The sequence below is a fragment of the Malus sylvestris genome, chromosome 9 (genome assembly GCF_916048215.2).
Source record: "Malus sylvestris chromosome 9, drMalSylv7.2, whole genome shotgun sequence".
NCBI lineage: Eukaryota > Viridiplantae > Streptophyta > Magnoliopsida > Rosales > Rosaceae > Malus > Malus sylvestris.
This window is the reverse complement of record NC_062268.1, coordinates 14,551,978-14,579,029: the sequence shown is the minus strand read 5'-3', so window position 1 is coordinate 14,579,029 and position 27,052 is coordinate 14,551,978. Positions and strand designations below refer to the sequence as shown.

The window sequence follows — 27,052 nt, the reverse complement described above, 5'->3', positions numbered from 1 at the left end:
TAATATATGAAAGTTTCGTATGTATAATTCAAACTTGCATATATTTATGCGTATTTTACCAATTGTTAGAAACTGCTAAGATAACAATTGGTATCACATAATTGGTATGCTATTAACATAATGAATTCTGTGAAGCAAAAAAATGATATGGAATTTTAACTAATGATGCTAAAGATGTTGTATAAGAGTAGATGGGTCCTCTGTATTTTATCCATCAAAGGCATTGCAACTGTAGATTGTGGAAACTATAAAAATTCATCCAGTCAAAAGACAAAATTCAATAGTTATGGGTAAAGTGAATATGGAACCATGAATGTAAGATATAGTTGACAAATTTGCAAATTCATTACAATTTCATAAAAATTACTAAAACTGAAAATCTTAAATTCATAAAGTATTCAAAATTTGATAAGCATGTTAAAATAAGTATTCATCACAACAATAGCACTTAAATTGAGTTCTTTTGTTTGCCAAGATTTTTCCAGCAACTAAACAGATGAAACTATAGATAATGAAACAATCAATTGAATGAAAGACATTGAATTCAATCTTTATGACAACAAAGAAGAAAAACAATCGATGTTGTTGTAGGTCATTTTAAATGAAATGAAGAACATTGGCTTACATAGTTGGAGGCAGATAGGTGATATGAAATCTATCATCTATGTATACCGCAAAACATTACGGAAGTAGTAAAAAACAATCCTCACAAATGACAGTAAAATAATAAGAAGATAGATTTGTATCAAACGTACAAACAGGACAAATGCATATTAAGAGGAAATAACCAAGAATAAAAAGATGAGGCTTTTTAAAGCTTACCAAATAGAATCACCAAGGAATTTTCCAAAGCATTAGCTAATTTTTTGTAATCCTTCTCTTGTAATTCTGCTAAAAAACACAGGAACAACTATATAAGCTCCTAATAAAAGTTAAAAAGCCGATATAAATTGAAATTAAAAAAAAACTTAGCACAAATTAATGATTAAAATCTTTGTATATCTATAAAGTAACGATTGTGATTTTTTTCCTATTTGTCTTTCCTAGTAGCTATCTATAGACTAATTCTAAGATATGCTGATTGTAATAACATTGTAACGCTCTTCCCCTTGCCTTCTCCCAATCAACTTTGGACCTGAAATGTAAGAAAACCGTATAAGGTAATCAAAAGATACACAATGCTCAAGTATACAACATAGCAGTGAACTCAACGGTTCAAAGTTCAAAGTATGATATCCACCTCTGGTAACAAGACATCCATAGCAGTCACTGTCTTTAAACTATCGTTAAGTTTTCTGTAGAATGCTTCGATCCCTTTAGGATAGTTGTAAACCATAATAGGCTTTTGAAATAATACCTCCGTCACGTATCTAGACAAAATCAGAACAATGAATTGATAACCTCTATTTAATCAGTAAGCATAATAAAACAAACCAGTAGAATAATTCTAAAGGGACTACCTTTCGTGCTCAAATGCCAAATCAATCTCCCACTCTACATGGTTGTCAAACTTCTTACCTTTTTTCACATCATCAATTAGCAGATGCATTGTTTCTGTATAAGTAATCCGTTTAAAGGGTGTTTTAGCAATTATTATTAGACGATCAATGCAAGTTTTATGAAATTAATGATTAGTTCTTATATTTAATTTTCACAAAAACTTGCTACCACCTAAGCTAAAATCCTTTGCAACACAACATGAAACACCAAGTTATTGAACACCATTCAAACTTGTTGGAAATTTTGAGTAGAAATTTTTTTGTCCCACATTGGTCATTCCCAAAAGATTTCTTCACTTTATAAGGCTTTATCCCTTATAGAAAGTGATTGGAGTAATAGGCATTGGAGAATAAAATTAGGCTCACCCTTAGGGTTGGGCTTTGGGTGTACTAATTAATTAGTAATTAATATATAATTAATTATCAAAAGATGGGTAGGCTCTTGGGCTTTGAAAATTAAATTCTTTAATTAGTTATTTTTAATTAATTTCAAATTTAATTAAATTATTTTTTAACAACTCATCTTTTTAGATGAAGTTTGAAGTTAATGAAAAAAACGCAGAGAGCACAGCACCCGTCTGAAGAGATGTCTCCCAAAAATCACATCCCATTCTCATACCTGTTACGAACAAGCATAATCCCATTATATATACATCCATCTGCATGACATTTAGAACACGAAAAATCAACATTCTTCTTCTACAATTACAAATATCCTTTTTGAGAGAACCACACAAAAATTTGTTAGAAGTCAAGTTTTCCGGTGCTAAAATTTTGACTTAATCGTTGAATTCTGGTGAAGCAAACATCCGTAGAATTACAAGCACTAAGTAGGGGCAAAATTTCTGTTTCAAGGATATTGCAGTATGCAAGCCTCGATCTTCAATATTTCTACTAAATATTATTTCATTGTTCATACACTGTTTGCATTTTATTATTTATTAGCATATATAAATTTATCACAAATTGTTGACATATCTCCAACAATCTTGAAACAGAAATTCATGGATCAACAATCTATGAATGTGAATGGTGCTGTGCCAAAATACTCTGAAAAGCCTGAGAAGTTCAAAGGGCCGGATTTCAAGAGATGGTAACAGAAGATGTTGTTTTTCCTCACACCTATGAATCTCGCTTATATTGTCAAGGAATAAGCTTCGAAGCCTAATGAGAATCCAATGACGAAAGAGACTGTCATGGCAATTGAAGCTTATAATCATTCTGAGTTTTGTTGTAGGAACTATATTCTGAATAGTTTGGATGACAATCTCTACAACATTTATTCTCTGTGCAAGACTGCAAATAAGTTATGGGAATCCCTGGAGAAAAAGTATAAGATTGATGATGCCGGTTCAAAGAAATTTGTTAACGGTAAGTTTCTCAAATATACTATGTTGGATTTGAAATCTGTCGTATCTCACGTCGAATAAATCCAGAAATTGATCTATGAACTGCACTCCGAGGGATGCGAGATCAATGAGCATTTCCAAGTTGGGGCGATAATCGAAAGGTTGCCAATTTCCTGGAATGACTTCAAAATTTATCTCAAACACAAGCGTCGTGAGATGAATATGGAGGATTTGATTCTGAGGCTACGAGTGGAAGAAGACCATAGAAAGGCAGACCGTTCTGGTGGGTTTGCTGCCATTGAAGCTAAGGGAGAAAACTCCAAGGCCAAGCGAAAGAAAAATAAGGCTTCAAAAACCAAGCAGTTTGTACAATCTGCCCTTACTCCTAAAGGCAAGAATCTAAAGAAGATTAAGGGTGTCTGCTATGTGTGTGGCAAATCTGGTCACAAGGCACAAGATTTTTATAATCGCAAGGATGGAAATCATGCTTACAGAAACAACAACAACCATGCTAACATGGCAATCACTGATGAAGAATTGGCTATTGTTGTGTCCAATGTTAACATGGTCTCAAATGTGAGTGAATGGTTGATGGATACTGGTGCTACCAAGTACATCTGTGCTGACAGAAATATGTTCACTTAATACCATCTTGCTACCCCTGGAGAAAAACTGTATATGGGCAATTCTGCCTCATTTGCGGTGGAAGGCAAAGGCAAAGTGGTACTCAAATTCACATCTGGAAAGAGTCTCACTTTGCTGAATGTGCTGCATGTTCCTGAAATAAGGAGGAACTTGGTTTCTAGACCTATTCTGATTACTAAGGACTTTAAACTTGTAATGGAATCCAACAAATTTGTACTTACCAAGGGTGGGATGTTTGTTGGAAAGGGATATGTAGCTAATGGCCTCGTGAAACTCAATGTAATTGTCATTGATTATGCTAATAAAATAAATGCTTCTACTTATATTGTTGAGTCTTCTAATATTTGGCATGTTAGATTAGGAAATGTTAATTTTTGTTCCATGCAAAGAATGGTTAAATTAGAATTATTACCTAAATTCAAAATTGATTTTAATCATAAGTGTGAAACATGTATTGAATCGAAATTTACTAGGCAAACAAGAAAGTCAAATTTGGAAAGATCAAATGAATTACTTGGATTAATTCATAGTAATCTTTGTGACTTTAAATCCACACCAACTCGTGGAGGAAAGCATTATTATGTCACTTTTATTGATGATTGCAGTAAGTATTGCTATGTTTATTTGATTCATAGTAAGGACGAAGCTTTGAATATGTTTAAGATATATAAAGCCGAAGTTGAAAATCAACTTGAGAGAAAAATCAAAGCACTTAGATCTGATAAAGGAGAAGAGTATGAGTCTACTGCCTTCTCAGATTTTTATGCACAACATGGAATTATACATCAAACAATAGCTCCATACACACCACAACAAAATGGTGTTGCCAAAAGGAAAAATAGAACATTCAAGGATATGATTAATCCCATGTTAAATAGTTCTGGGCTTCCACACAGTTTGTGGGGTGAAGCTTTACTTAGTGCAAATACCATATTGAATAAGGTTCCTCTAAAGAAGATTGACGAGTCACCTTATGAACTATGGAGAGGACATAAACCCACTTATAAAACCCTCAAAGTGTAGGGTTGCTTAGTAAAGGTGCAAGTTCCGTTACCAAAAAGAACAAAACTAGAACCTAAAACTATTGATTGTGTATTCATTGGATATGCAAATAATAGTGCTACTTATAGGTTCCTTATTATAAAATCTTCAATTTCTGACATACATATTAACACTATATTAGAATTAGCGGATGCAGAATTCTTTGAGGATATATTTCCTTACAAAGAAAAGAAATCTGGTTCTAATACAAAGAGGGTTCATGATCATAGTCATGATGAAGCCTCTTCTTCTGGTGTCCAAGCAAATGATGTGGAACCAAGAAGAGGAAAAAGGACCAAAGTTTCTAAAAACTTTGTACCATATTTCATTGCCTACTACTATCCGAGAATGAACCAAAAACTTTTAAAGAAGCAATGTCTTCTTCCGAGGCTCCTTTATGGAAGGAAGCAATTAAAAGTGAAATGGAATCCATTATGGAAAATAACACATGGGAATTGGTTGATTTACCTCCCGATAGTAAACCAATTGGTCATAAATGGATTTTCAAGAAGACACTTAAGGCAGATGGAACCATTGACAAGTTTAAGGCACATTTAGTAGCCAAAGGTTATCGCCATAAGGAAGGATTGGATTATTTCGACACTTATTCTCCAGTTTCCCGCATAACGTCAATTAGGACGTTAATAGCAATTGCGGCTGTGTACAACTTTGATATACATCAAATGGATGTAAAAACAACATTTTTAAATGGAGAACTTGATGAAGAAATATACATAGAGCAACCTTAAGGGTTTGTGCTCAAAGGACAAGAAAGCAAAGTGTGCAAATTAGTTAACCCATTATATGGACTTAAACAAGCACCAAAACAATGGCACGAGAAATTTGATCATACTTTGTTGATACATGGGTAAAAAATAAATGAATCTGATAAATGTGTCTACATTAAGAGTAATGATAAAACTTGCGTTATTGTTTGTTTGTATGTGGATGATATGCTCATAATGGGAAGCGATAAAGATGTAATAAACAAAACAAAGAAAATGTTGAATTCATGTTTTGTCATGAAAGACTTAGGTCAAGCCGATGTCATTTTAGGAATTCAAATTAAGAGAAATAGTGAAGGGTATGTCCTTACACAGTCTCATTATGTAGAAAAAATATTACAAAAGTTTGGTCAATTTGACTACAAACCTGCTGCAACTCCTTTTGATGCTAGGTGCAAGTTGGAGAAAAATAAAGGCACTGCCATATCTCAACTTGAATATTCTCAAGTAATTGGAAGTTTAATGTACTTGATGAATTCAACTAGGCCCGATTTAGCTTATGCAGTATGTAGGCTTAGTAGATATACAAGTAATCCAGCATAAGAGCATTAGGATGCTTTAGTACAAGTGTTACGATATTTGAAAAATACACTTGACTACGAATTACACTACACAAAATATCCACCTGTTGTAGAAGGCTTCAATGATGCCAATTGGATTTCTGACACTACTAAATCCAAGTCGACAAGTGGATATGTTTTTACCTTGGGAGATGCAGTAATATCTTGGAAATCCTTTAAACATAAATGTATAGCTCGTTCCACCATAGAGTCAAAGTTTATAGCTTTAGACTTGGCTGGAGACGAAGCCGAGTAGCTCAAACATTTTCTGGAGGATATTGTAACTACTATATGTATACATTGTGACAATATGGTCGCACAATCAAGGGCCAAAAGTCATGTATACAATGGAAAGTCGCAACACATCAAGGGTCGGCATAATAATCTTAAGAGGTTGCTATCCAATGGAACAATATCCATTGATTATGTAAAGTTAAAAGAAAATATAGCTGATCCTTTGACAAAAGGCCTACCAAGAGAGCAAATATTATTTACATCGAGGGGAATGGGTCTCAAGCAAATTCAATGAACCGGACTGGGCGGAAACCTAACCTAGCTGATTGGAGATCCCATGGTCTAGGTTCAATAGGCAAACTGGTTGAGTTTGATTCACAAGTTAAACACAAAACTTACCCATTCTTATCATAAAATGTGTGTTGTCTATTGAGTTTGAGGGGTTATGTTTTATACATTTAATGACATTAATATCTTGTTAGCAAGAGGAATATGACAGACTATTCTTAATTAATGTCACTTATATAGGAGTAAATAGGGCCGCATTTATGAGAATTGAATTGGCTAAATTTTCTAAAGCTTCTACGAAATCCGGGATCTGTTCAGGGTCAAAGTGAACACAACCGTATAAATTGACGTATGGCAGACATGATATGTGTGTAGCATGTTGTCTTGGTTTACTACTGTGGTGAACAGCTCAAGATCTTCCACATCCACTGCGTCACCAAGTAAAGCCGATATGTTTTCACTAAGGTAAGTTCAACTCCAAAAGACACTTCACCCTATGCATATCATATCTATTCTTTCTCAGTTTTAGGCAGTCTGGTCATACATTTGCATTCAAATGTGGGGTAATTGTTGGAGTTTGAATGAAATTTCAACTCAAATGTGGGGTATTGTTGGAAATTTTGAGTAGAAATTTCTTTTCTTCACTTTATAAGGCTTTATCCTTTATAGAAAGTGATTAAAGTAATAGGCCTTGAAGAATAAAATTTGGCTCACCCTTGGGGTTGAGCTTTGGAGTGTACTAATTAATTAGTAATTAATATATAATTAATTATCAAAAGATGGGGCTAATTATAATTAATATATAATTAATTATCAAAAGATGGGCATTGGATCCTGGGGCTCTGAAAATTAAATTTTTTAATTAATTTTGAATTTAATTAAATTATTTTTTAACAAACTCATCTTTTCAGATAAAGTCTGAAGTCAATGAAAAAACACAAAGAGCACAGCACCCCTTTGAAGAGAGGTCTCCCAAAAGTCACATCTCATTCTCATACCTGTTGCGAACAAGCATAATTAATTATCAAAAGATGGGCATTGGATCTTGGGGCTCTGAAAATTAAATTCTTTAATTAATTATTTTTAATTAATTTCGAATTTAATTAAATTATTTTTTAACAAACTCATCTTTTCAGATGAAGTCTGAAGTCAATGAAAAAACACAAAGAGCACAGCACCCCTCTGAAGAGATGTCTTCTAAAAGTCACATCTCATTCTCATACCTGTTGCGAACAGGCATAATCCCACTATATATACATCCATCTGCATGGCATTTAGAACACCGAAAATCAACATTCTTTTTCTACAATCACAAATATCATTTCTAAGAGAACCACACAGAAATTCGCCAGAAGTCAAGTTTTCCATTGCTGGAATTCTGACTTGATCGTTGAATCCTGCTGAAGCAAACGTTAGAACTACAAACATTGAAGTAGGGGCGAAATTTCTGTTTCAAGGACATTGCGGTACGCAAGTCTCGATCTTCAATATTTCTGTTAAACATTATTTCAATGTTCATACACTGTTTGCATTTTATTATTTATTAGCATATATAAATTTATCACAAATTGTTGACATATCTCCAAAAAAACCAAACAAAAACCCAAAAAAAAATATCGAAATCAAACCAAAAAAGCAGAGAAATTAACAACCCTGACTACTAATCGAATAACAACATATGCGAGCCATAATCAACCATTACACATATTTGGACAATAATTTAGGAAATCAGTGTATCACAAAGAGAAAGCAATCTCACACTTGCAATGACACTTCTTATTAGTAGAGCTAAACTACAAAAGCATTCAGCAAGTTATGCTGTGAACAACCGAGGATCGATTACATCTACTCTACAATATAAACATAAATTCGGAGGGATGTGCACCATTAATTCGATCCAAGATCTTAGGCCTCGTTTAGCACACTGTATAAGACACCGATAATACTAATAATATGAAGTACGGTGTTTGATGTCCATTTGTATTAAATAGTCACCGGATTAAATAATCGGGCCCACCAACTTTATCAGGTATACACCCGTTTGCTTATACCATCCAAAACCACGGTATAATTTAATCGGGTTCTCTCCTCACTCGCAGCGCTTTCCTTCCAATCTCGCATCTCCTGCTCACTCTCTCATCTGAATAGTAGGTTCGTCTCCATTATCTTCTTCTTTTTCTCTCTTTGTTCCTCCCTTCTCCTTTACACACACAACTCCCACTTCCTCTGCCTCTCCCTCTCTCTTTGTCACTCTCTCTCTCCCTCTCTCTCTCTCCCCGTTACAGTGGTACAGTAGTAGTTGTAGTAGTAGGAACCCTTTTTAAATTTTCATCTGTCCTTTACATGAAATTTTGGAAGTAGGGTGTTTGTTGTATTGATTTGGTGGGTTTTCTATTCTGGTTGTGGGTGTGCTCCTGCTCAATTGTTTGACAATTGTCTGAGTTAGTTCGCCTTCGATCTTTAACAAGAACAATTTTAATCCAACTTTCCATGGGTTGAAGGAGGAAGAAATGATTCAAATTATTCCGATATGGGCTCCGACGAGGAGAGGGATATCAATTTGCATCTGGGCTCTGCTGAGAAGGACGAAGCCGAGGAAGGGAGCTTGACTTTCCTCGATTATGGTTAATTTCTGGGCTTCGATGAGAAGGATGAAGACGAGGAAGACGAGGAAAACGATCTGGGCTCCAATCATTAAAAATATTTATTTTTGGGATTTTTGTTTTTGGTCGATCTGTGTGTGGATTTTACAAGGATTCTAAAAGTTGGATTTTTCCATAAATTTTTGTAATTCTTTTGGAATTCTGCTTAAATTCATATGTATATTGCTGAAACTGTATTCAAGAAATGCTGTATACCAAATAAATAATACGATTTTAGTCCGATATTGCACCAAACGTCGGGCTAATTAGTCAGTACTATCCAATGGCTATTTATCCTATCCGACTGAAATAGTTAATACAGTCCGAGCCGCCAAAGATGATCTTAGAGTCCATCTAGTAATAAGTACTAACATAACTACGGAATGAAAAAATACGAAAAAATCGATCTCAAATTGTTTGCTGATCTTAAAAACAAAATCCATGCAACTAAACCTAATTAATACACAGCTCGGCTGAGCCAAATATTTCAATTTACTGGACACAAAAGCAAAAAGTCGCAGAATTTTATTAAGATTTATTTTGCTACGTTTTCTCGGCTACCAAACAATGGAACTCAGATGTGCTTCTCACCCAGATTATCAATGAACGCCTATTTTTCAACTAAATAGGAAATTTTTCCACAAAACCAAAAGCTAGGAACTTCGAACAATGAAATTAAAGTTCAATTAAACCAATTTACAATCGAATGAGATGGAAAATCAGCTAATTAATGCGATTCAATTAAACCAAAGGATGTTGCAAATAGTCTCATTATTGTAAAGATATCATCTCGGTATGCAATTAAAATTGTCATTATATATTGTCATATTATATAAATCATCTTCATATGTAGTCAATGCTATCGATGACAAACATTTCAAATAATCTTTTAGATGTCGTAAATAAAGCATCAATATGTTGTCAAGGTTGAATATTTTCTTATTGATACAATATACAGAAGTGATTTTCACACATTTTTTAGCCTCTTACACTCTCTTGCTTTAACATGATTGCTGATATTCAATCCGATAACCATAAATAAAAAGAGATGAGTGAGAAAATAAAAATGGTTGTGAAAATAAAAATGGTTGTTATGTTTGTGGAGCCAAAAATATTCACAGGGCGACATGTGGATTTTTGGACAAAAATGACAAAAATACCCTTGCAGTACAACGAGGTTCCTACGCGCAAACAGCGGGCAACCCTCTTTCAACCAAGACAGAAGTGCTCAAAATAGGTAACAATTCAAAGTCCATCTCATCAAATCCTTTCTACAAGGTAATTCCCAAATACATTCCTTTTAAATTATGTTAATTGGCTAATTAATGGATTTATTGCCTAATTAACCCATTAATTGTCAATTAAACCATCCATTATATCCAAATAACTACAAAATACATCCAATTCAACCCTAAAACACCACATGGCCGGCTATCCCCATTTCAAAACCTAATCCATCACTTTTTTCTACCTTTTTCACCATTTCTTCCTTTTTATTACCCAATAAATTCAAAAACCACCAAAACATTCATCTTATGTTTAATAGCCAAATAAATTGGCTAATTAAACCTAAATTAAACCTAAAAACCCTAGCCACCTCCTATCCCTATAAATATACTCCCATTCTCACCAAAAAGCTAATTCCAACACTTTGGCAAAAATCCCAAAATTCTCTAAACACTCTTTCTCTCTAAATTCTAACTTTGGCATCGGAGGTTCTTCGGCCAAAGCCCCCCCCATTCATCGTGGGTGCGTGAGGCTCTTGGCCTTAACCTAAGGTGCTAGTTGTTTTATAGGTGCAAAATCGTCCAAGATCGAAGAGGAGAAAATTTGCATCCACAATGTTATTTGAGAACGAGAACAATGTTATAACATTGTTCTAAAAGACGCTAGGCGCTAGTCAGGCAGTGGGTTGGGGCTTAGCGCTTAGGCGGCTAGGCGACCTAAGCAAAGTAGGCAGATTTGAAGAAATTTCATTTAAATTAATTAAATTACTACAATATATACAAATACAGTAATATGGTACAAAATAAATAACAACATATACTTTTATATAATAAATCTTTACAAATAAATAAACACATGTTTATAGATATTATATGAGGTGGGAGTTTTAGGTTAATAGTCTGGTGGAAAACAGGTGGGGACTTAAAAGGATAAGAAAGGGATGATAAAAACAAGGGGTGTGCTATCCACACACCCGTTTTTACTTCTCACACACCCTTGTTAATTTCTGTTCGTTGATCTTTTTTATTTCATCCGATCCGATGGCCGAAAACTAAAAAGGTGTGAGAGAAGTAAAAAATAGTGTGTGGATATTACACCTTAAAAACAAAAGTTAACAGAGGAAGATGGTGGGCCTTTTAAGTGAGGGAACAAAAATTAAATAATGAAAAAAAAGTCAGCAAAAGAAGGACGAATAAAACGACGACGTCAAGCATTACAGTAAAGAGCCAACTCATCATCTTCCCCACAATTTTGTGCCCGTCCGTCGACTCTACATCTAAAAATTTCCAAATTCTGGCTCTCCTTCACTTGACCCCTTTGTTACATGCACATACGGACATGCCTACCCGGTTGTTTATACCCTTTGCATGGCGCCCTGCGCAAAAGTGAGCAACAACTACTCTAATTAGTAACTATTTTGATAACTGTTGTTCGGAGAGCAATAATGGTGCCAATGAGAAAATGGTGACAAAAATTAAAAAAATATACGTATTTTTAATACATTAGTCATCATTTTTGTTACCATTTTTTTATTGACAACATCATTGTTACCCTAGCAATAGCTACCAAAATAGTCACTAATTAGGGTAGTTGTTTCTCATTTTTATTATGGTGACAAGAAACCTTTTCCTCCATACTAGCGAAAAAGACTTGATAAAAGACTCGATATAAGCAATTTGCATGGATGCATGCATTATGGTGGCATAAACAAATACTACTAGTTCAAAATTGAACCTAGATCCATGGCGGCTTAGTTTTGCTTGGCTTGCAGTAGGCATATTTTATAAATGCGGTATCGTCTCAGGTGGAGAAGACCCACCGTTTAACTCTTTTCTTTTCCATAAAAGTATATCATTAAAAGTCTATGAAATTAAGGATATCATAGTAAAATTCTATCACTTTAAAAACTCAAGAAAAGTCCATATAAATCTTAATACACCACACTCCCCTAAGCTTCCACCAATCAAGTTGAAAAATTCAAACTTGGATTCTCTCGTTCAAGATGAAATTTAGAATCTATTTCCAATTGGAACATAAAAATGAGAAGTACAATTAAGTCTCTTCCAAGATTGAGAAAAGATACATTACTAAATTAAAGAGTTAGTTGACGAACGCTTCGATAGTAGTTGAGTTCGTGTTTATTTTAGAAAGTCTTTTGGATATAAACATACATCTATACTCCTCTAATTCCAATTTGACACGGTTTCATACACAAATTATTTATCAACAATTATATTCAAGAAGAAAGGATAAATTAAAAGGTATGATAATGATAGATTTAGATTATGCATCTGTAATTAGGAACAACTAATCATAATAAATAATATCTGAATGTTCTGTCCTTTATGGCTTTGAGTAGTGTGTAAGCTGTGGAGCTGCGACTTAAAAAATAGAAAATTGTGTGATCAGGATCCGGATTTACTTTGATAGATCTTAGGAATCTTTACATCTTAACCGTTTATCGTATATCGTGCGATCAATTTTTATCATATACTATTTGTGTTTAATTTTAAATTAAAAAATTAAATAATTTATGATCGCATGATATACAATAAATGACTAAAATCTGAGCATGATGGGATCCAATTCCGTGTGACCAAACTCCAGATAACCAAATTTACATGCGGCAGAAAGAATCTTAATACTCGGCCAAATATGCTAATAAAATATATAGATAATTATATTCACCTTTAGTTTTGTATTTTTTAATTCTGTTTTCTCTTTATTTACCCTAATATTATACTTTCTATTTTATATACACAAAAAATATCTTCAATGATCGCTATCTCTTCAACGTTTCTGCTCAAACTTTCCTATCGATCTAATAACCAGTGGCGGCCTTGAGGGTAACCGGAGTAAGAGGTCCGACCAGAGCCCCATTTTGGAGGGGTCTTATTTATATTTTTATTTTTTGAACAATTGATATTATCTACATTAAAAGAGAGATAGTGGAATACCCTTACAATGAGCTAGCAATGGTGTGGTTCAAATTCGTCTTTGTCAAGAATCGAACATAAGACCTCTCACTTACTAGTGAAGATGAATACCACTAGACCCGTAGTACTAAGTGACATTTTGTTATAAATTAATATTACAAATTTCGTATATGTTCAAGTAAGAAGTTTACATACTTTGGGTCTTTGCTTTATAATTTGCAAGTACTTGCCTCTGCAAAAGAAGTTTTTCAAAATTAAAGATTGATCAAATCTTTATTCGAATATGTCACATGAAATATTGAATGAGTTAGCTATTTTATCAATTAAAAAAGAATTAGTTGGAAAATCAGGTTATGTAAACTTAATTAGTACATTTGCGTTTAAAAATTTGAGACGTGTAATATTTAAGTAATATTTTTATATTCTTCTTTTTTATATTAAATTTAATAATATTTGATGTAGAAATCAACTTTTTTATGTCTTTTTTTTTAACAAACGATATTGTATTACAAGGGAAGAGAAACACTACTAGACCGTAATACTAATGAATTACAAAAAGTTGAGAGTCAAGGAATTTTAGGGCCTTACTTCAAAGGCTTGCCAAAGACCTCTAAATTCTCAATGTTGGATCTGCCAATAACAAAGATTCTTCCTGCAACTTTCTTTATGTGCCCGTATATTTATTTGAACGTTCATCAACAAGTGAGCGTCAAGATTTTAAATTACGCATTATAAGATAAATAAATAATTTTTAAACGGTGAATAGAAAAAAATATTCATGCCAATAATTCCTATAAAATATAAGATTACAGCTTCCAAATACAGCTTTCTTCCCCAAATCAAAAGTTAAAAAAATGGATAAACATCACGCAAAACAAGCATCAAAACAATTAAATTGGAAAAAAAACATATAGAAATTTAATAGAATTTTGTATTTCTTGCCCTTAAAATTAGCATGTTTGTTGAGTATAAATGTCAATGGGCTGCTGACGCGTTATTGTCAGTAAATATCCATTTGGATACTGTGGATTGGAGACATAGCAGATAATTGCTCGTCCTTTGGACAGCGACATTAAAATTACCAAACTGCACACGGGCGTCCGTCAAACGTAACATGCGCACAAAATCTATGTTTCCCGAGGAACACACGTGAGGGCACTCTCGGTATTTCACTTTTCTTGGCCTGTTGTTCCCTTGTCGCCAAAGTGACGTCGTTGCTCGCTAACACAGAGAAAAATAGACGAACATTATATTTGCAACCACGTTAATCGGAGCCGTCTTTGTCTCTGCCACAAGAAAAAATCATAAAATAAAAAAAAAGCGAAGAAAAGTACAGAAATTTTTTAAAAAATAAAATAAATCTGTCGATCAGATGTTGATGTTGAAGTTCTTTGATATAAATATTACAAAAATTTGTCTTCTGATTGTTGCTGTTCTTCAATGCGGATGCAAATACGACGAACGAACTGGATTCAGAGAATTAATTTTCGAAAATCGACGGAGATGGTTGCTGTTGCATTGATACTCTGAGATGTTTCTGGCTGCAAAGATGGCGGATTTGTGAATTGGGATCGAGAATTGAAGCGTAGGGCATTGAATTGGGGACGAATGGATTTCTGGGTAGGTGGGTTTTCGCAGTTTTATGTACCCTCTCTGTAGTTTTTCTTGGAGCTTCCGGTTCGTCGGGGATTCTTGAGGGCACGTGGCGGCAATATACGGGTGCCCCTTTTTGGCTTTTCACTGGAGGGAAGATCTGAAAACGGTTTCTGTTTCCATTTTACTTGAATCGCAAGGTAAACTTTTAATCTTTTTATCCGAATTTTATAGAAAAATAAAGACTCTGTTTTTAGAATTTGTTGGTGTTGTTTTTGGAACGTTTGGGTTTGTGTTTGCGTGTGGGAGCTTATTGGATACGGATGGGTCTGAGTTGGTACATGCAGAGAAGCTTTCTGGGTTTCCTGAATTTTCATGGCAGTCGTTGGGAGGTTGCTGTGTGGTTTTTTTTATTGAGTTTCTGGGTTTTCTGAATCCAGTGTTCATCTTTGTTTTCATTCGATTTCGGAACTTGGGTTAGTTTTGTTTGGTGAATTGAGCTGCGGTTTTGAGGATTTTTTTTCCCTTTCGTGCCAGGTTGTTGAATCGAAATAGAGAAAGAGGAGTTGCTGATGGGGTGCCTTTAGTGTTTTGTTTTGTTAGTCTTTGTTCTTATGGGGTGAATTTGGCGCGGTTGCAATCAAGAGTATGATTGTGACGAGTTTAGTGTTTCGATTTTAGTATTGGGGGTGAATTGGTCAGGTTTCCCATCTAGAGTTTGGCTTGTTAAGAGTGGTGATTGGCAAATGAGCAGGGCAGCAGAATCGTTTGTCGATGGCTGCGCCCAACAAGATGTTCTCCCATTTCATTTCCATGGTGAAATCATGGATCCCTTGGCGATCAGAACCTGCTAATGTTTCGAGGGATTTTTGGATGCCTGATCGTAGCTGTAGGGTATGCTACGAGTGTGATGCACAGTTTACTGTATTTAACCGTAAACATCATTGTCGACTTTGTGGACGAGTTTTCTGTGCTAAGTGTACAGAGAACTCAATTCCTGCCCCCTCTGGTGATCCAGGAACAGATCGGGAAGAGTGGGAGAAGATTCGTGTATGCAATTTTTGTTACAAGCAACGGGAACAAGGCGTAGCTATTCCTGATAGCGGAATCCTGATTGCCAACTTAGATCTTAGTTCTTCACCATCAGAAACAAGTTTTGCTAGCTTTAAGTCATGTGGCACTGGTAGCAGTAGTAGCTTCACTAACTCAATGCCACACTCAGCTGGACCATATCAACGACTTCAACTTGGTTCTGGCCTCAGCCCCAGTCAGTCATCTCTAATGGAAACTAACACAGAAAAGCAGAGCAAATTCGGTCCATGGAGGAACACTGATTTTGGTGCCAATATGTCTCCAAACCAATATGAAGTTGCAACTGCCAGGTTTATATTTCTTCTTTGGCAGGTTTATATTTCTTATTATTTGTGCCCTTAAGATTTATGTTCAAGTTAACTATGATTCCCATTCTGTGCATGGTTTATAAGAAGATAACAATGAATTATATATAGTTTTTTTAGCAGCTGCTGAACCGCTTGTTTGTTCTTTGGTATCAGGAGTGATGATGAGGATGTTGAGTCCGGTATTTTTCAGTCAGATTCAAAGAATTATTCTCAAGTCAGTGACTACTTTAGTCACATTGATTTTGATGAGATGAGCAATGATGATGGATCCCATAAGGTGCATCTTGATGGTGAAAATATTGATGCGAAAAATTTAAGTAGCTCCTCGTTACTTCCCAGTTATGACTCGCAGGTTTTGGAGGGAATCCCACAGCTCGAAAAAAAAGAAGATGAACATGATATTGGGGATGAATGTGAGGCATCTTCGTCTATGTATTCTGCAGGGGATGGTGATATACAACCTGTGGATTTTGAGAACAATGGACTTTTATGGCTCCCCCCCGAACCAGAAGATGAAGAAGATGAAAGGGAAACTGTTCTGCTTGATGATGACGATGATGGTGATGCTACAGGAGAGTGGGGCCATTTACGTGCATCAAGCAGTTTTGGAAGTGGGGAATATCGCAATAGGGATCGGTCAGGTGAGGAGCACAAGAAGGCCATGAAGAATGTAGTTGATGGACACTTTAGGGCTTTGGTAGCTCAACTATTGCAGGTTGAGAACCTTCCAATCGGCCAGGAAGGAGAAACAGAAGGTTGGTTGGAGATCATTACGTCTCTGTCCTGGGAGGCTGCTACACTATTAAAGCCAGATATGAGCAAAGGTGGAGGGATGGACCCAGGTGGTTATGTAAAAGTAAAATGTATAGCTTCTGGATCTCGCTATGATAGGTAACTGATGCATTATGATTCATTGAATTTTTCATGCGTAATTAGTATGTACATTTGTGATTTCATGGCTTGATTTATGTGCATGAATGATTAAGAAAACACAATTGAAACGTATCGAAGACCATATATTAGTACAAATCACTATTGCATAGTTACCCATTTGCAATAACAAAAGGAGAAATTTTTTATAACCATTAGAAAGAGAACTCAAAATCTAAAAGGTAGCAGTGTTACTTCCATATGATTGCAGGATTACTTTTTCTGTTAAGCGAATTTGTTCTGATGAATTATTGCAATGCATATCTGATATGAGTTACTCTGCTAGTGATGTACTTCTATATAGTACCTTCTGCTTCTTATTTATAGACATGTAATATTTCTGTTTTTAGGTTATGCCTACTTCGAATGAGTTTGACTTATTTTTAATCATTTCGGAAGAAAAAGAAAAACCTGCACCGAAGTCACATGTTTGTATTTATTGAAGTTGATTTGTCGGGGCTTATGGCCCCAGTGGTATGAATGTTGCCTTCCATCTGAATAAGAAATTAAAATCTATTGTTGCTGTAAAAGCAATTGTTTGTTTTCTAAGGTTTTGAGTGTTTTTCTTCTAGTATGGTGGTCAAAGGAGTTGTGTGTAAGAAAAATGTGGCTCATCGACGAATGACATCCAAATTAGAGAAACCTCGGTTTATGATACTTGGTGGTGCTCTTGAGTACCAGCGTGTTTCTAACTCCTTGTCAAGTTTTGATACTCTATTGCAGCAGGTTCTGATTGCCTACTCTTCTCTTCTCTTAGTTTGTCACTTGGTAGTTTCTAGAACATTGGAAACTGTTTTTATTTCCTTAATAATAAATTAATCATTCTTATGCACTTATATCCTTATCTAGGAGATGGACCACTTAAAGATGGCAGTAGCAAAGATCAATGCACACCACCCTGATGTCCTTCTGGTAGAGAAATCAGTTTCTCGATATGCCCAAGAATATCTTCTTGCAAAAGACATATCACTTGTTCTGAATATCAAGAGGCCACTTTTAGAGCGCATAGCTCGCTGCACAGGTGCTCAAATAGTCCCTTCAATTGATCATCTCTCATCACAGAAGTTGGGCTACTGCGACTTATTTCATGTGGAGAGGTTCATGGAAGATCTTGGTTCTGCTGGTCAGGGTGGGAAAACACTGGTGAAGACATTGATGTATTTTGAAGGCTGCCCAAAGCCATTGGGTTGTACTGTAAGTCCTCGGATTATCCCTGCTACACCTGTTTATGAAGATTGCGTAAATTTGACACTGTTGACAGTTTTTTTATCCTTGCGATTCTGAAGTGCTATGAAGTTTTCATTTAGCTATTTTGTCCATGTCATTCCAGATTCTACTTAGAGGTGCTAATGGGGATGAGCTGAAAAAAGTGAAGCACGTGGTTCAGTATGGGATTTTTGCCGCATATCATTTGGCTTTGGAGACATCCTTCCTTGCCGATGAAGGAGCCTCTCTGCCAGAACTCCCATTGAACACTCCAATTACTGTGGCACTTCCAGATAAACCATCAAGCATTGAGAGGTCCATTTCCACAGTGCCTGGTTTTAGTGTTGCTGGCAATGGACAGTCTCGCAATGAACCACGAAGATCCAACAGTGTCCCAGTTTCAGATTTGGACTCGGCTATCAGAAGTATACAACCTCCTTTACTAAGTAGTCGTACCTCTCTACCCACTCCTCCCACTTCAGGTTTCACCATTTCTACATCTGTGTACCCCACTCCGTCTGGGAATGCTTCAGATACCACATCTGTGTACTCTACTCCGTCTGGGAATGCTCCAGATACTTATCACAAGAGTCTTTCTTCTTATCATATGTTTGATAATCAAAATGAAATGGGTTCTAAAGAATTTTCACAGGTGGAAAATTCTGCAACCAAAATTTGCTCTGATATCATGTCTAGTCATCTCGCTGGCAACAATTTGAGGTCTTTAGAGACTATGGGACAGGGTATCTTCTCGGTTGCCCAAAATGATGAAAGTGTAAGTACTGGAAATCAACTAGGTGGTTCAGACAATTCATTTCTGCATGAAGATGGTAAAACTCAAGCTGATGAACCAGGACCTATGAATGAAGAGTTTCCTCCGACACCTTCTGACCATCAGAGCATTTTGGTTTCCTTATCATCCCGGTGCGTGTGGAAGGGGACTGTCTGTGAGAGGTCGCATCTGTTTCGAATCAAATACTATGGAAGTTTCGATAAACCATTAGGACGGTTTTTACGAGACCATTTATTTGATCAGGTGAGCTCTTTTTGACTTTTGCGTTCTCTCTCTCATTCAACTTTATGATACAACTTGAAACTGAAAATGCTGAATCATGTGCAGAGTTATCAATGCAATTCTTGCGAGATGCCATCAGAAGCACATGTTCACTGTTATACTCATCGTCAGGGTACTCTCACTATATCTGTTAAGAGGCTGCCAGAAATTCTCTTACCAGGTGAAAAGGAAGGAAGGATCTGGATGTGGCACAGATGCTTGAAGTGTCCGAGGACAAATGGATTTCCTCCGGCTACTCGGAGAATAGTGATGTCTGATGCCGCATGGGGTTTGTCATTTGGGAAATTTTTGGAGCTCAGTTTTTCAAACCATGCGGCTGCAAGCAGGGTGGCGAGCTGCGGCCATTCATTACATAGAGATTGTCTTCGTTTCTATGGGTATCTTCTCTGTCCCAGAATTTGCATAAGTGGTAGTACAATATAATTGATATGATATTCTTTGCCTCTTGTTGGTTGGGTTGAACCCAACTCTGATGGTTATGCTTAACTCTCTTTTAATTTCAAGTACATGCTGACAAATAACTTCATCGATGCCCTTCAAGTTGTCGAACATAACTAATATGTGGGTGGAATATATAATTGCATAGAAGTCCCAATCTTTCTCTCTCTCAATATGTGTATTCATGCAGATTTGGGAAGATGGTCGCTTGCTTTCGGTATGCATCAATTGATGTTTATTCTGTCTACCTTCCACCCGCCAAAGTGGATTTCAATTATGAGAAGCAGGAATGGATACAAAAAGAAACAGATGAGGTACAATGGTTCCATGTTTGGATATTTTAGGATTGCATTGCTTTATGTTGTTGATTTGTTTATCTGGTTATAATAGGTTATTGATCGGGCAGAGCTTCTTTTTTCTGAAGTACTTAATGTTCTTCGTCAAATTGCGGAGAAAAGATCTGGTTCAGGATCGCATAGTAGTGGCATGGTAACACCTGAATCGAGACACCAAATTGTCGAACTGGAAGGAATGTTACAAAGGGAGAAGGTGGAATTTGAGGTGAGCCCTTCAATTATTCATGGGCCACTTTCCAGCTTTAGTTGCAAACTTACATGTTCTAGAATCTGAACTTTACACATGGCTGGAAGATACATGTAGAGTTTTCTTTTTGTCGCTGCACATTCATGTGCATGGACCAGAAACAATACTTGGTCAATCAAATTACTTTTTATAACCCTTGTGATTCATCCTCAAGCTCCTATAATGTAGCACGAGTGGCGGAAATATCTTTGATTGTCACAAATTCTTCTCGTCAATTAATGGATAATCTTGTTGGTTTATATATTCATTTACATCAATATGGCCTTGTCTGTGAAGATGATTCTGACCAATCTTCGTATGTGAAGTAAATTCTCTGTTTTGATATTTGGCTTAATATGTTTTCCTTGATGCTTTATTTTTCAGGAATTGCTCCAGAAAACTTTGAACAGAGAAGCTAAAAAGGGCCAGCCTGCTATTGACATTTTGGAGATCAATCGGCTGCGAAGGCAGCTGCTTTTCCAATCTTACATGTGGGACCATCGCTTAGTTTATGCTGCCAGTTTAGAGAATAACAGACACAGCGATGGTTTGAATAGCTCAACTCCAGATGAGGGGAAACCTGCAACTAATAGTGAAGATATTGCTGATAATGTGGCAATAAATCCAGGAAAAAGTTATAATAGTTGTGATTCCTTTCTTGTGGATGCAATGCTTAACAAAGGATTTGACCACGGGGAAGACATTGCCAACACTGTCCACTCTGAAATGGTGAATAAAGAGAGAGACAGCGGCCGAAATTCAAAATATGAAAACGAAGATCAGTGTAATCTCTCTGATGGAGTTAGCACCTGTGATCAATCTGATCCTTTGAAACCAAGGGCAGGTATTCGTAAATCCCTCTCTGATGGTCAGTTTCCTGTCATAATGGATTTGTCAGATACCCTTGACACTGCATGGACTGGTGAAAATCAATGTGGATTTGGAACAGCGAAGGACAGTACCCGCACAGTTCCTGTTTTAGGTCTAGCAGATTCAAGTGCCTCTCCCGTGAAGGACGGATTGAACTTAGACCATGCAGAAGACCAGAATGGGCCCAAGCTTGCGCATTCTGCTTCTGGATTATCTACCAAGGGGTCTGAAAATATGGAAGACTCTGTAAGCTGGTTGAAAATGCCCTTTTTAAACTTCTACTTCAATAAGAATTTTTTATCTGCTTCTCAGAAGCTTGATACACTTGGCGAGTATAATCCGGTCTATGTTTCATCCTTTCGGGAGTTGGAACTTAAAGGTGGGGCTAGGCTGCTTCTGCCTGTGGGGGTAAATGATACTGTTGTCCCCGTATATGATGATGAGCCCACGAGTCTTATATCTTATGCCCTTGCCTCACCAGATTATCAATTGCAAATAAGTGATGAGGGGGAAAGAACAAGAGACAATGGCGATGTTAGTTTGTCTGACTCTCTCACTACGCAGTCACACCATCCTGATGATGACACAACATCTGAATCCCATCGAAGCTTTGGGTCTACTGAGGAGAGCCTTTTGCCCACATATGGATCTCGTAGCTCCCTGGGTTTGGATCCACTTTCATACACAAAAGCTTTGCATGCAAGAGTTTCTTTCGGAGATGATAGCCCACTTGGTCAGGTTAAATACTCAGTGACGTGTTACTATGCAAAACGTTTTGAAGCCTTAAGAAGGATTTGCTGCCCATCTGAGCTTGACTATGTAAGATCTCTCAGTCGTTGTAAAAAGTGGGGAGCCCAAGGTGGAAAGAGCAATGTCTTTTTTGCTAAAAGCTTGGATGACCGGTTTATCATCAAACAAGTCACCAAGACGGAGTTGGAATCTTTCATAAAGTTTGCTCCCAGTTATTTCAAATACCTATCTGAATCAATTGGCACAAAAAGTCCAACATGCCTGGCAAAGATTTTGGGGATCTATCAGGTACTTACTTTTAGATTAACCTCAAAAGCTGTCAACTATTTTAACCAGATTAACTTGACAGCTTGCCGTAAGAACTATTTTTTATTACCGCTGAATGATACCTACTCTTTCTGTGGTTGTATTTGTATTGAAGGTTACATCAAAACATCTTAAAGGAGGGAAAGAGTCGAAGATAGATGTCTTAGTTATGGAGAATCTTTTGTTTGGAAGAAATATTACGCGGCTCTATGATCTCAAAGGATCTTCACGGTCTCGTTATAATCCTGATTCTAGTGGGAGCAACAAAGTACTGCTGGATCAGAACTTGATTGAAGCAATGCCCACATCTCCGATCTTTGTGGGAAACAAGCCAAAGCGTGTGTTGGAGAGAGCTGTCTGGAATGATACTGCTTTTCTTGCTGTAAGTTCTGAAACTCTCTTCTTTGTGAGTATGCTCGCGTGCCAAATTCTGATCGGCTGAACTTTTATTTCCATGTATACTAAAATTAGGTAATCCCTTGTCCAATCTAACATGTTATTATGTATTCTTATGCAGTCAATTGACGTAATGGATTATTCACTACTGGTTGGGGTGGACGAAGAGAATCATGAGTTAGTACTTGGAATTATTGATTTCATGAGGCAGTATACATGGGATAAGCACCTTGAAACTTGGGTTAAAGCTTCGGGCATCCTCGGTGGGCCAAAGAACGCTTCTCCAACTGTAGTTTCCCCAAAGCAGTACAAAAAAAGGTTCCGGAAAGCAATGACAACCTATTTTCTGATGGTTCCAGATCAGTGGTCTCCTCCGTCGATTGTTGCAAGTACATCCCAGTCTGATTTGGGCGAAGACACAGGTGGTAATTCGGTTGAATGACGCTGGGAGTCAATCCACATGTACATGTAAGCATGCCATTCAGGAATTGACCCTGCCACATGAATTGTTACCTCATTTCATTTACTTCCCTTTTTTGATATCTCTGTCCCAATTCTTTTGTATAGAAGTATATCGTTTTGCATTTTCTCGTTTTACATGAGAAATTCATGATTATTTTGCTAGAAGATGCAGAAGAAGGCTGTTGAAGCCATGGAAATTTTGGTCGGGTATAGTATTGGATGACCTCCCCATTAAATCCTTGTGTAGGAAGGAATATAATTCTTGATGTATTTAGCATTAAAATATCTATGTTCAGTGAAAGTCCTTTAGATTTTTGTACCTGTATATTAGATTCATGTTCATCTCTCTCTCTCTCTCTCACCAAACTTTTGATCAAATGCAAGTTGATCAAACTTTTGATCAAAGAAAATTGGTAAGTGGAAATATAATAGGGGAGCTGTCTTATTAATAATCAGGGAGTGGTGGAAGAAAAGGCATATGATATTTGTCCTTATTCTCTAATGTTTATGTTAAATTTTGTTGATAACAAATTGTCGCCCATGATTGAGACTCTTTACTTTTCAACTTTGGTCAGAAAATTATGTAATGTTCACTTATACGAAATGTGAGTTACACATTATATTCCGTAACACAATATTTAAAAAATCAATTAGTAAGAGTAGCTTATCTCATTCTCATTCATTCTTTCAGCCTTTTTCGATTCATGATTTTTTCCATTTCAACGAAATAAATGTGTCATTAAAATACAAGAAAACGGAGTGCAAAAAAGAGGATTGGAAATTGGACCTTGTATACGTCCTGGATTAAATTTTATAAAAATAAAAAAAAATAAAAAAAAGGAGAAGAAAAAAAAAAAAAAAAAGAATGTGCTTCAAAGACACTGCATTTATGTATGTTATTCAATTTTATGATTGATTGAAGGATATGCGTTTCTTTATATGTTACATACTGTAATTGGGAACCGTTGATATGGTTGGCAAGAGTTGCTTGGAAACACTTGGCATGATCTGGTTAGCGGAGAGTGTTGAAGCCATTGCAGTTTTTTATGTCCTCTTGCAGAAAAACACTGCCTTTGTCGCCACGGCTCAATTCTGTGCCTGTTATGAAATTAATCCACCTCTGTTGAAGATGATCAAAGATCTCTGTGTCTCTGCTGTAATTTGTGCCAAAAAAAATAAAAAAATAAATAAAGAGATCAGAATCAGATGAATCGAAACTAGCCGGCTAGCGATTGTGACAAACTGCTCTTTTTTTTTTGTCCGCGCTTTAAATTGAATACTTAACAAACGTTTTTTTGTAGTCGCAAGTAGAAGTTGGTGCGCAGGAAGCTAAACGAGTAGTGTTAAAATTGCTAGCCGATCAATTTCATATGTCATGATCAAACTTTACTTGTGTTAGAATGTTGATTGGTGATTAAGAATATTACCTGGGTTGCCAAGGTGTTCTTGGATTATGTTGGTGATACCTAGGACCCTCATCAAACCCTTCACAAATTATCTCCCCTCTGTCATCCTTGTAGCATATTATTCCATTGGACCGATCCTCAAAAACCTGCAACAACCAAAAAAAGAACATCAGATATAAACGAGAAATCTTTGTTGACATAAAATGAAAACGTTAACGTAGTTTTATTGAAGAACTAATATCGCATAATCCTCTATTTAATAGATAATAATAATCCCATTTCACTCTATATTTTCATAGAATTCAAAAAAAATAAAAAAAATACTGACCTCTTCTCTCAAGGAGGATCTGATCTGGAGGGTTGAGCTTTTGATCTTCACTGTTAGTTGACTGCTTTTCAGCCTCAGTACTCTGCTGAAAGGCTTTAAAACTGGCCCAGATTTTTGGATGGAGAGAGAATTAGCAGGAGAAAAGCAACATGCTGTTGCTGCAGCCATTGACTTGAAATATATGTTGCAGAAACAAGAAGAAGATGGAGAGGAAGAAGAAAAGAAGATAATGTGGTTACTAGAAATGGAACGATGCTCGAGTTTATTTTATGTTTTGCAGGCTGATTAAGTAAGAGAGATAAAATAAATAATTGAATTATTGAGATGGCTTTTATCCTTGGTCGAAAATTGAGATAGGGTAATGGTCTTGTCATGGTTTGCATTATATTTGTAAATATAGGTGGTGTGGGGCCCCTTTTTCTTATCTTCTACCTTTTGCTGCCGGTGAAACCCTAGTTAGATTGTTTGTTGATGATGCTACTGCCCTTCTTTATTTTCTGTTTGAGTAATTTTGTAATGCATTGGTGTTTGAACAGTTAAATAATTCAATCGTATAAATTTAATTATATAATACATAATACACCGGTATATTACATGCACAAATACATTGTAAAACTTTGGTACTATATGACTCCTTATCCTTAAGGAGATTTTCATTCTTAACTGACAACCATATAAACTCAAGTAACTTAATAAAACAATAAAAAGAAAAGTTTATGCATATGCACCACGAGTTTGATTTGTTTGTAAGAAGGAAAAATGTCACCTTTTTTTTTTCATGTTCATACAAAGTGACAGATAAAAACAATAAACGAAAAGCTTTTACACATATTTGATGAGATATGTTAGCAAGAAAATAAAAATCATCCAATACATCCAATTTTTGTGTTCGTATGTTTGAAACCCAGAAAAGAAAAAAGCTATCAGTAGCTAGGAAGAAATAGATGATATTGATGAAAATTATATAAGAAATGTTAAGATGACTCTCTCAAAAGTTAGACTCTTCATTGACACTTTATCACCTCATGTTTTTACATAATGTTTATAATGTTGGCACGAGAATTGTCGTTAAACTATAAAGTGGCACAGAATTCATGAAAAAGTTCTACTTTAAAAGAATGCCTTTAGAATTAAATTATATTATTGGATGGGGAAAGAAGTTGTGTAAAATAATAGGGAGTGATGTTGCATGATCATTCAATTGTGATGTGTACTGTGACTATAATAAGTTATCTTAATTTTTCAACTTTTAATCGGTGCAATTGCTTCTAAATGTCACTTGCACAAGGATTGGTTCTGCATCGGCAAGATTTTATTTATTTATTCTTAAAAAAGTTTAGGCATCAATCAAAATCAAGGGTTAATAAAATAGGAATTGGATCCCATCTTGATCAAATGGTGGGGATCCTCATGACCACACAACATGGGCTATTGGATTTTGATCCAACGGTTACAAACAGGGTCCCTCTAAAAATTATAATAATTGTAGTCGTTGGATTACCATTTGCTCAGAAGGGGATCCAATTCCAATAAAATATAAATCTCTTCTTTTATTATTGTTGTTTATACTGTTGGTTTGAGGCAATGATTTCCAACTAGACTTAGCACCTTCCCATTTGCATTACTACACATAACAGTAGTGGCCTAAAAAGTGTTGAAGAATCCAGACTTCGAATATATTTCCGTGTTGACATAATTAGAATATGTTCCTTACAATTTGGCCTTATTTTTATGTCATGTAGCATATATTTCTCTTTATTTGTAAGTAAGAGATTTTAAGTTTGACTCTTATAAATGACAAGTTCATAACCAAAATATTATGACTGGCCCATTATGTGGCTTACTCAAATTCTTCACCTATTAAGAGCATCAGTGGCGGAGCCACTTTAAAACTAGGGTAGACTCGGGCCTATAAATTTGTTGTATTGGTTAGTCCAATTAACTCCAATCCAACAAATACAAAGCCTTTTAACTTTTTACATCAAATATTCAAAACTATAGTTACATAATAATATTTGTTGATCATATTCTCCGTTTCTTGCATATATACCATTTTTTATCTTTGCTTGTAGACTATTATTTTGGTTTCCCGTTAGTATATCAT

At 35.8% G+C, this 27,052-nt stretch overlaps 2 protein-coding genes and 2 long non-coding RNA genes across 6 annotated transcripts; 2 read left to right on the top strand and 2 right to left on the bottom strand.

Annotated features, from left to right (window-relative positions):
• LOC126583446 (uncharacterized) lies at positions 1 to 777 on the bottom strand. Its single transcript, XR_007609748.1, has 2 exons — positions 626 to 777; positions 1 to 245 (listed from the first exon to the last, which is right to left on the bottom strand). It is a non-coding gene; the product is annotated as an uncharacterized LOC126583446 (long non-coding RNA).
• Positions 778 to 8,507: 7,730 nt separating this feature from the next.
• LOC126583234 (uncharacterized) lies at positions 8,508 to 9,316 on the top strand. The gene is made up of 2 exons (XR_007609701.1): positions 8,508 to 8,552; positions 8,903 to 9,316. It is a non-coding gene; the product is annotated as an uncharacterized LOC126583234 (long non-coding RNA).
• Positions 9,317 to 14,467: 5,151 nt separating this feature from the next.
• On the top strand, positions 14,468 to 23,539 carry LOC126582202 (1-phosphatidylinositol-3-phosphate 5-kinase FAB1B-like). 2 transcript variants are annotated; one of them, XM_050246248.1, is made up of 12 exons: positions 14,468 to 14,999; positions 15,337 to 16,181; positions 16,353 to 17,090; positions 17,702 to 17,855; positions 17,979 to 18,323; positions 18,460 to 19,371; positions 19,456 to 19,787; positions 20,039 to 20,162; positions 20,239 to 20,409; positions 20,815 to 22,338; positions 22,472 to 22,738; positions 22,874 to 23,539. In XM_050246248.1, exons 2-12 carry the CDS (start codon positions 15,574 to 15,576, stop codon positions 23,192 to 23,194), a joined length of 5,496 nt encoding a protein of 1,831 aa, XP_050102205.1. In that variant the 5' UTR covers positions 14,468 to 14,999; positions 15,337 to 15,573; the 3' UTR covers positions 23,195 to 23,539. The 2 variants fall into 2 exon arrangements, with proteins under 2 accessions (XP_050102205.1, XP_050102206.1); XM_050246249.1 differs by having other exon boundaries at positions 14,469 to 14,999; positions 15,818 to 16,181.
• Positions 23,540 to 24,100: 561 nt separating this feature from the next.
• On the bottom strand, positions 24,101 to 25,287 carry LOC126582203 (uncharacterized). Of its 2 annotated transcripts, none has more exons than XM_050246251.1 (3): positions 24,949 to 25,287; positions 24,642 to 24,766; positions 24,101 to 24,365 (listed from the first exon to the last, which is right to left on the bottom strand). In XM_050246251.1, exons 1-3 carry the CDS (start codon positions 25,114 to 25,116, stop codon positions 24,227 to 24,229), a joined length of 432 nt encoding a protein of 143 aa, XP_050102208.1. In that variant the 5' UTR covers positions 25,117 to 25,287; the 3' UTR covers positions 24,101 to 24,226. The 2 variants fall into 2 exon arrangements, with proteins under 2 accessions (XP_050102208.1, XP_050102207.1); XM_050246250.1 differs by having other exon boundaries at positions 24,101 to 24,368; positions 24,949 to 25,284.
• Positions 25,288 to 27,052: the final 1,765 nt, after the last annotated feature.

Excerpts from the sequence above, each read along its gene's own strand:
- LOC126582202 (XM_050246248.1), top strand. The coding sequence starts at position 15,574 with ATGGCTGCGCCCAACAAGATGTTCTCCCATTTCATTTCCATGGTGAAA. Across the intron at positions 17,856-17,978 it reads TTGATACTCTATTGCAGCAG|GAGATGGACCACTTAAAGAT; the intron begins GTTCTGATTGCC and ends ATCCTTATCTAG. Across the intron at positions 22,339-22,471 it reads AGATTTTGGGGATCTATCAG|GTTACATCAAAACATCTTAA; the intron begins GTACTTACTTTT and ends TTTGTATTGAAG.
- LOC126582203 (XM_050246250.1), bottom strand. The coding sequence starts at position 25,116 with ATGGCTGCAGCAACAGCATGTTGCTTTTCTCCTGCTAATTCTCTCTCC. Across the intron at positions 24,767-24,948 it reads GATCCTCCTTGAGAGAAGAG|GTTTTTGAGGATCGGTCCAA; the intron begins GTCAGTATTTTT and ends TGGTTGTTGCAG. Across the intron at positions 24,369-24,641 it reads AGAACACCTTGGCAACCCAG|CAGAGACACAGAGATCTTTG; the intron begins GTAATATTCTTA and ends CACAAATTACAG.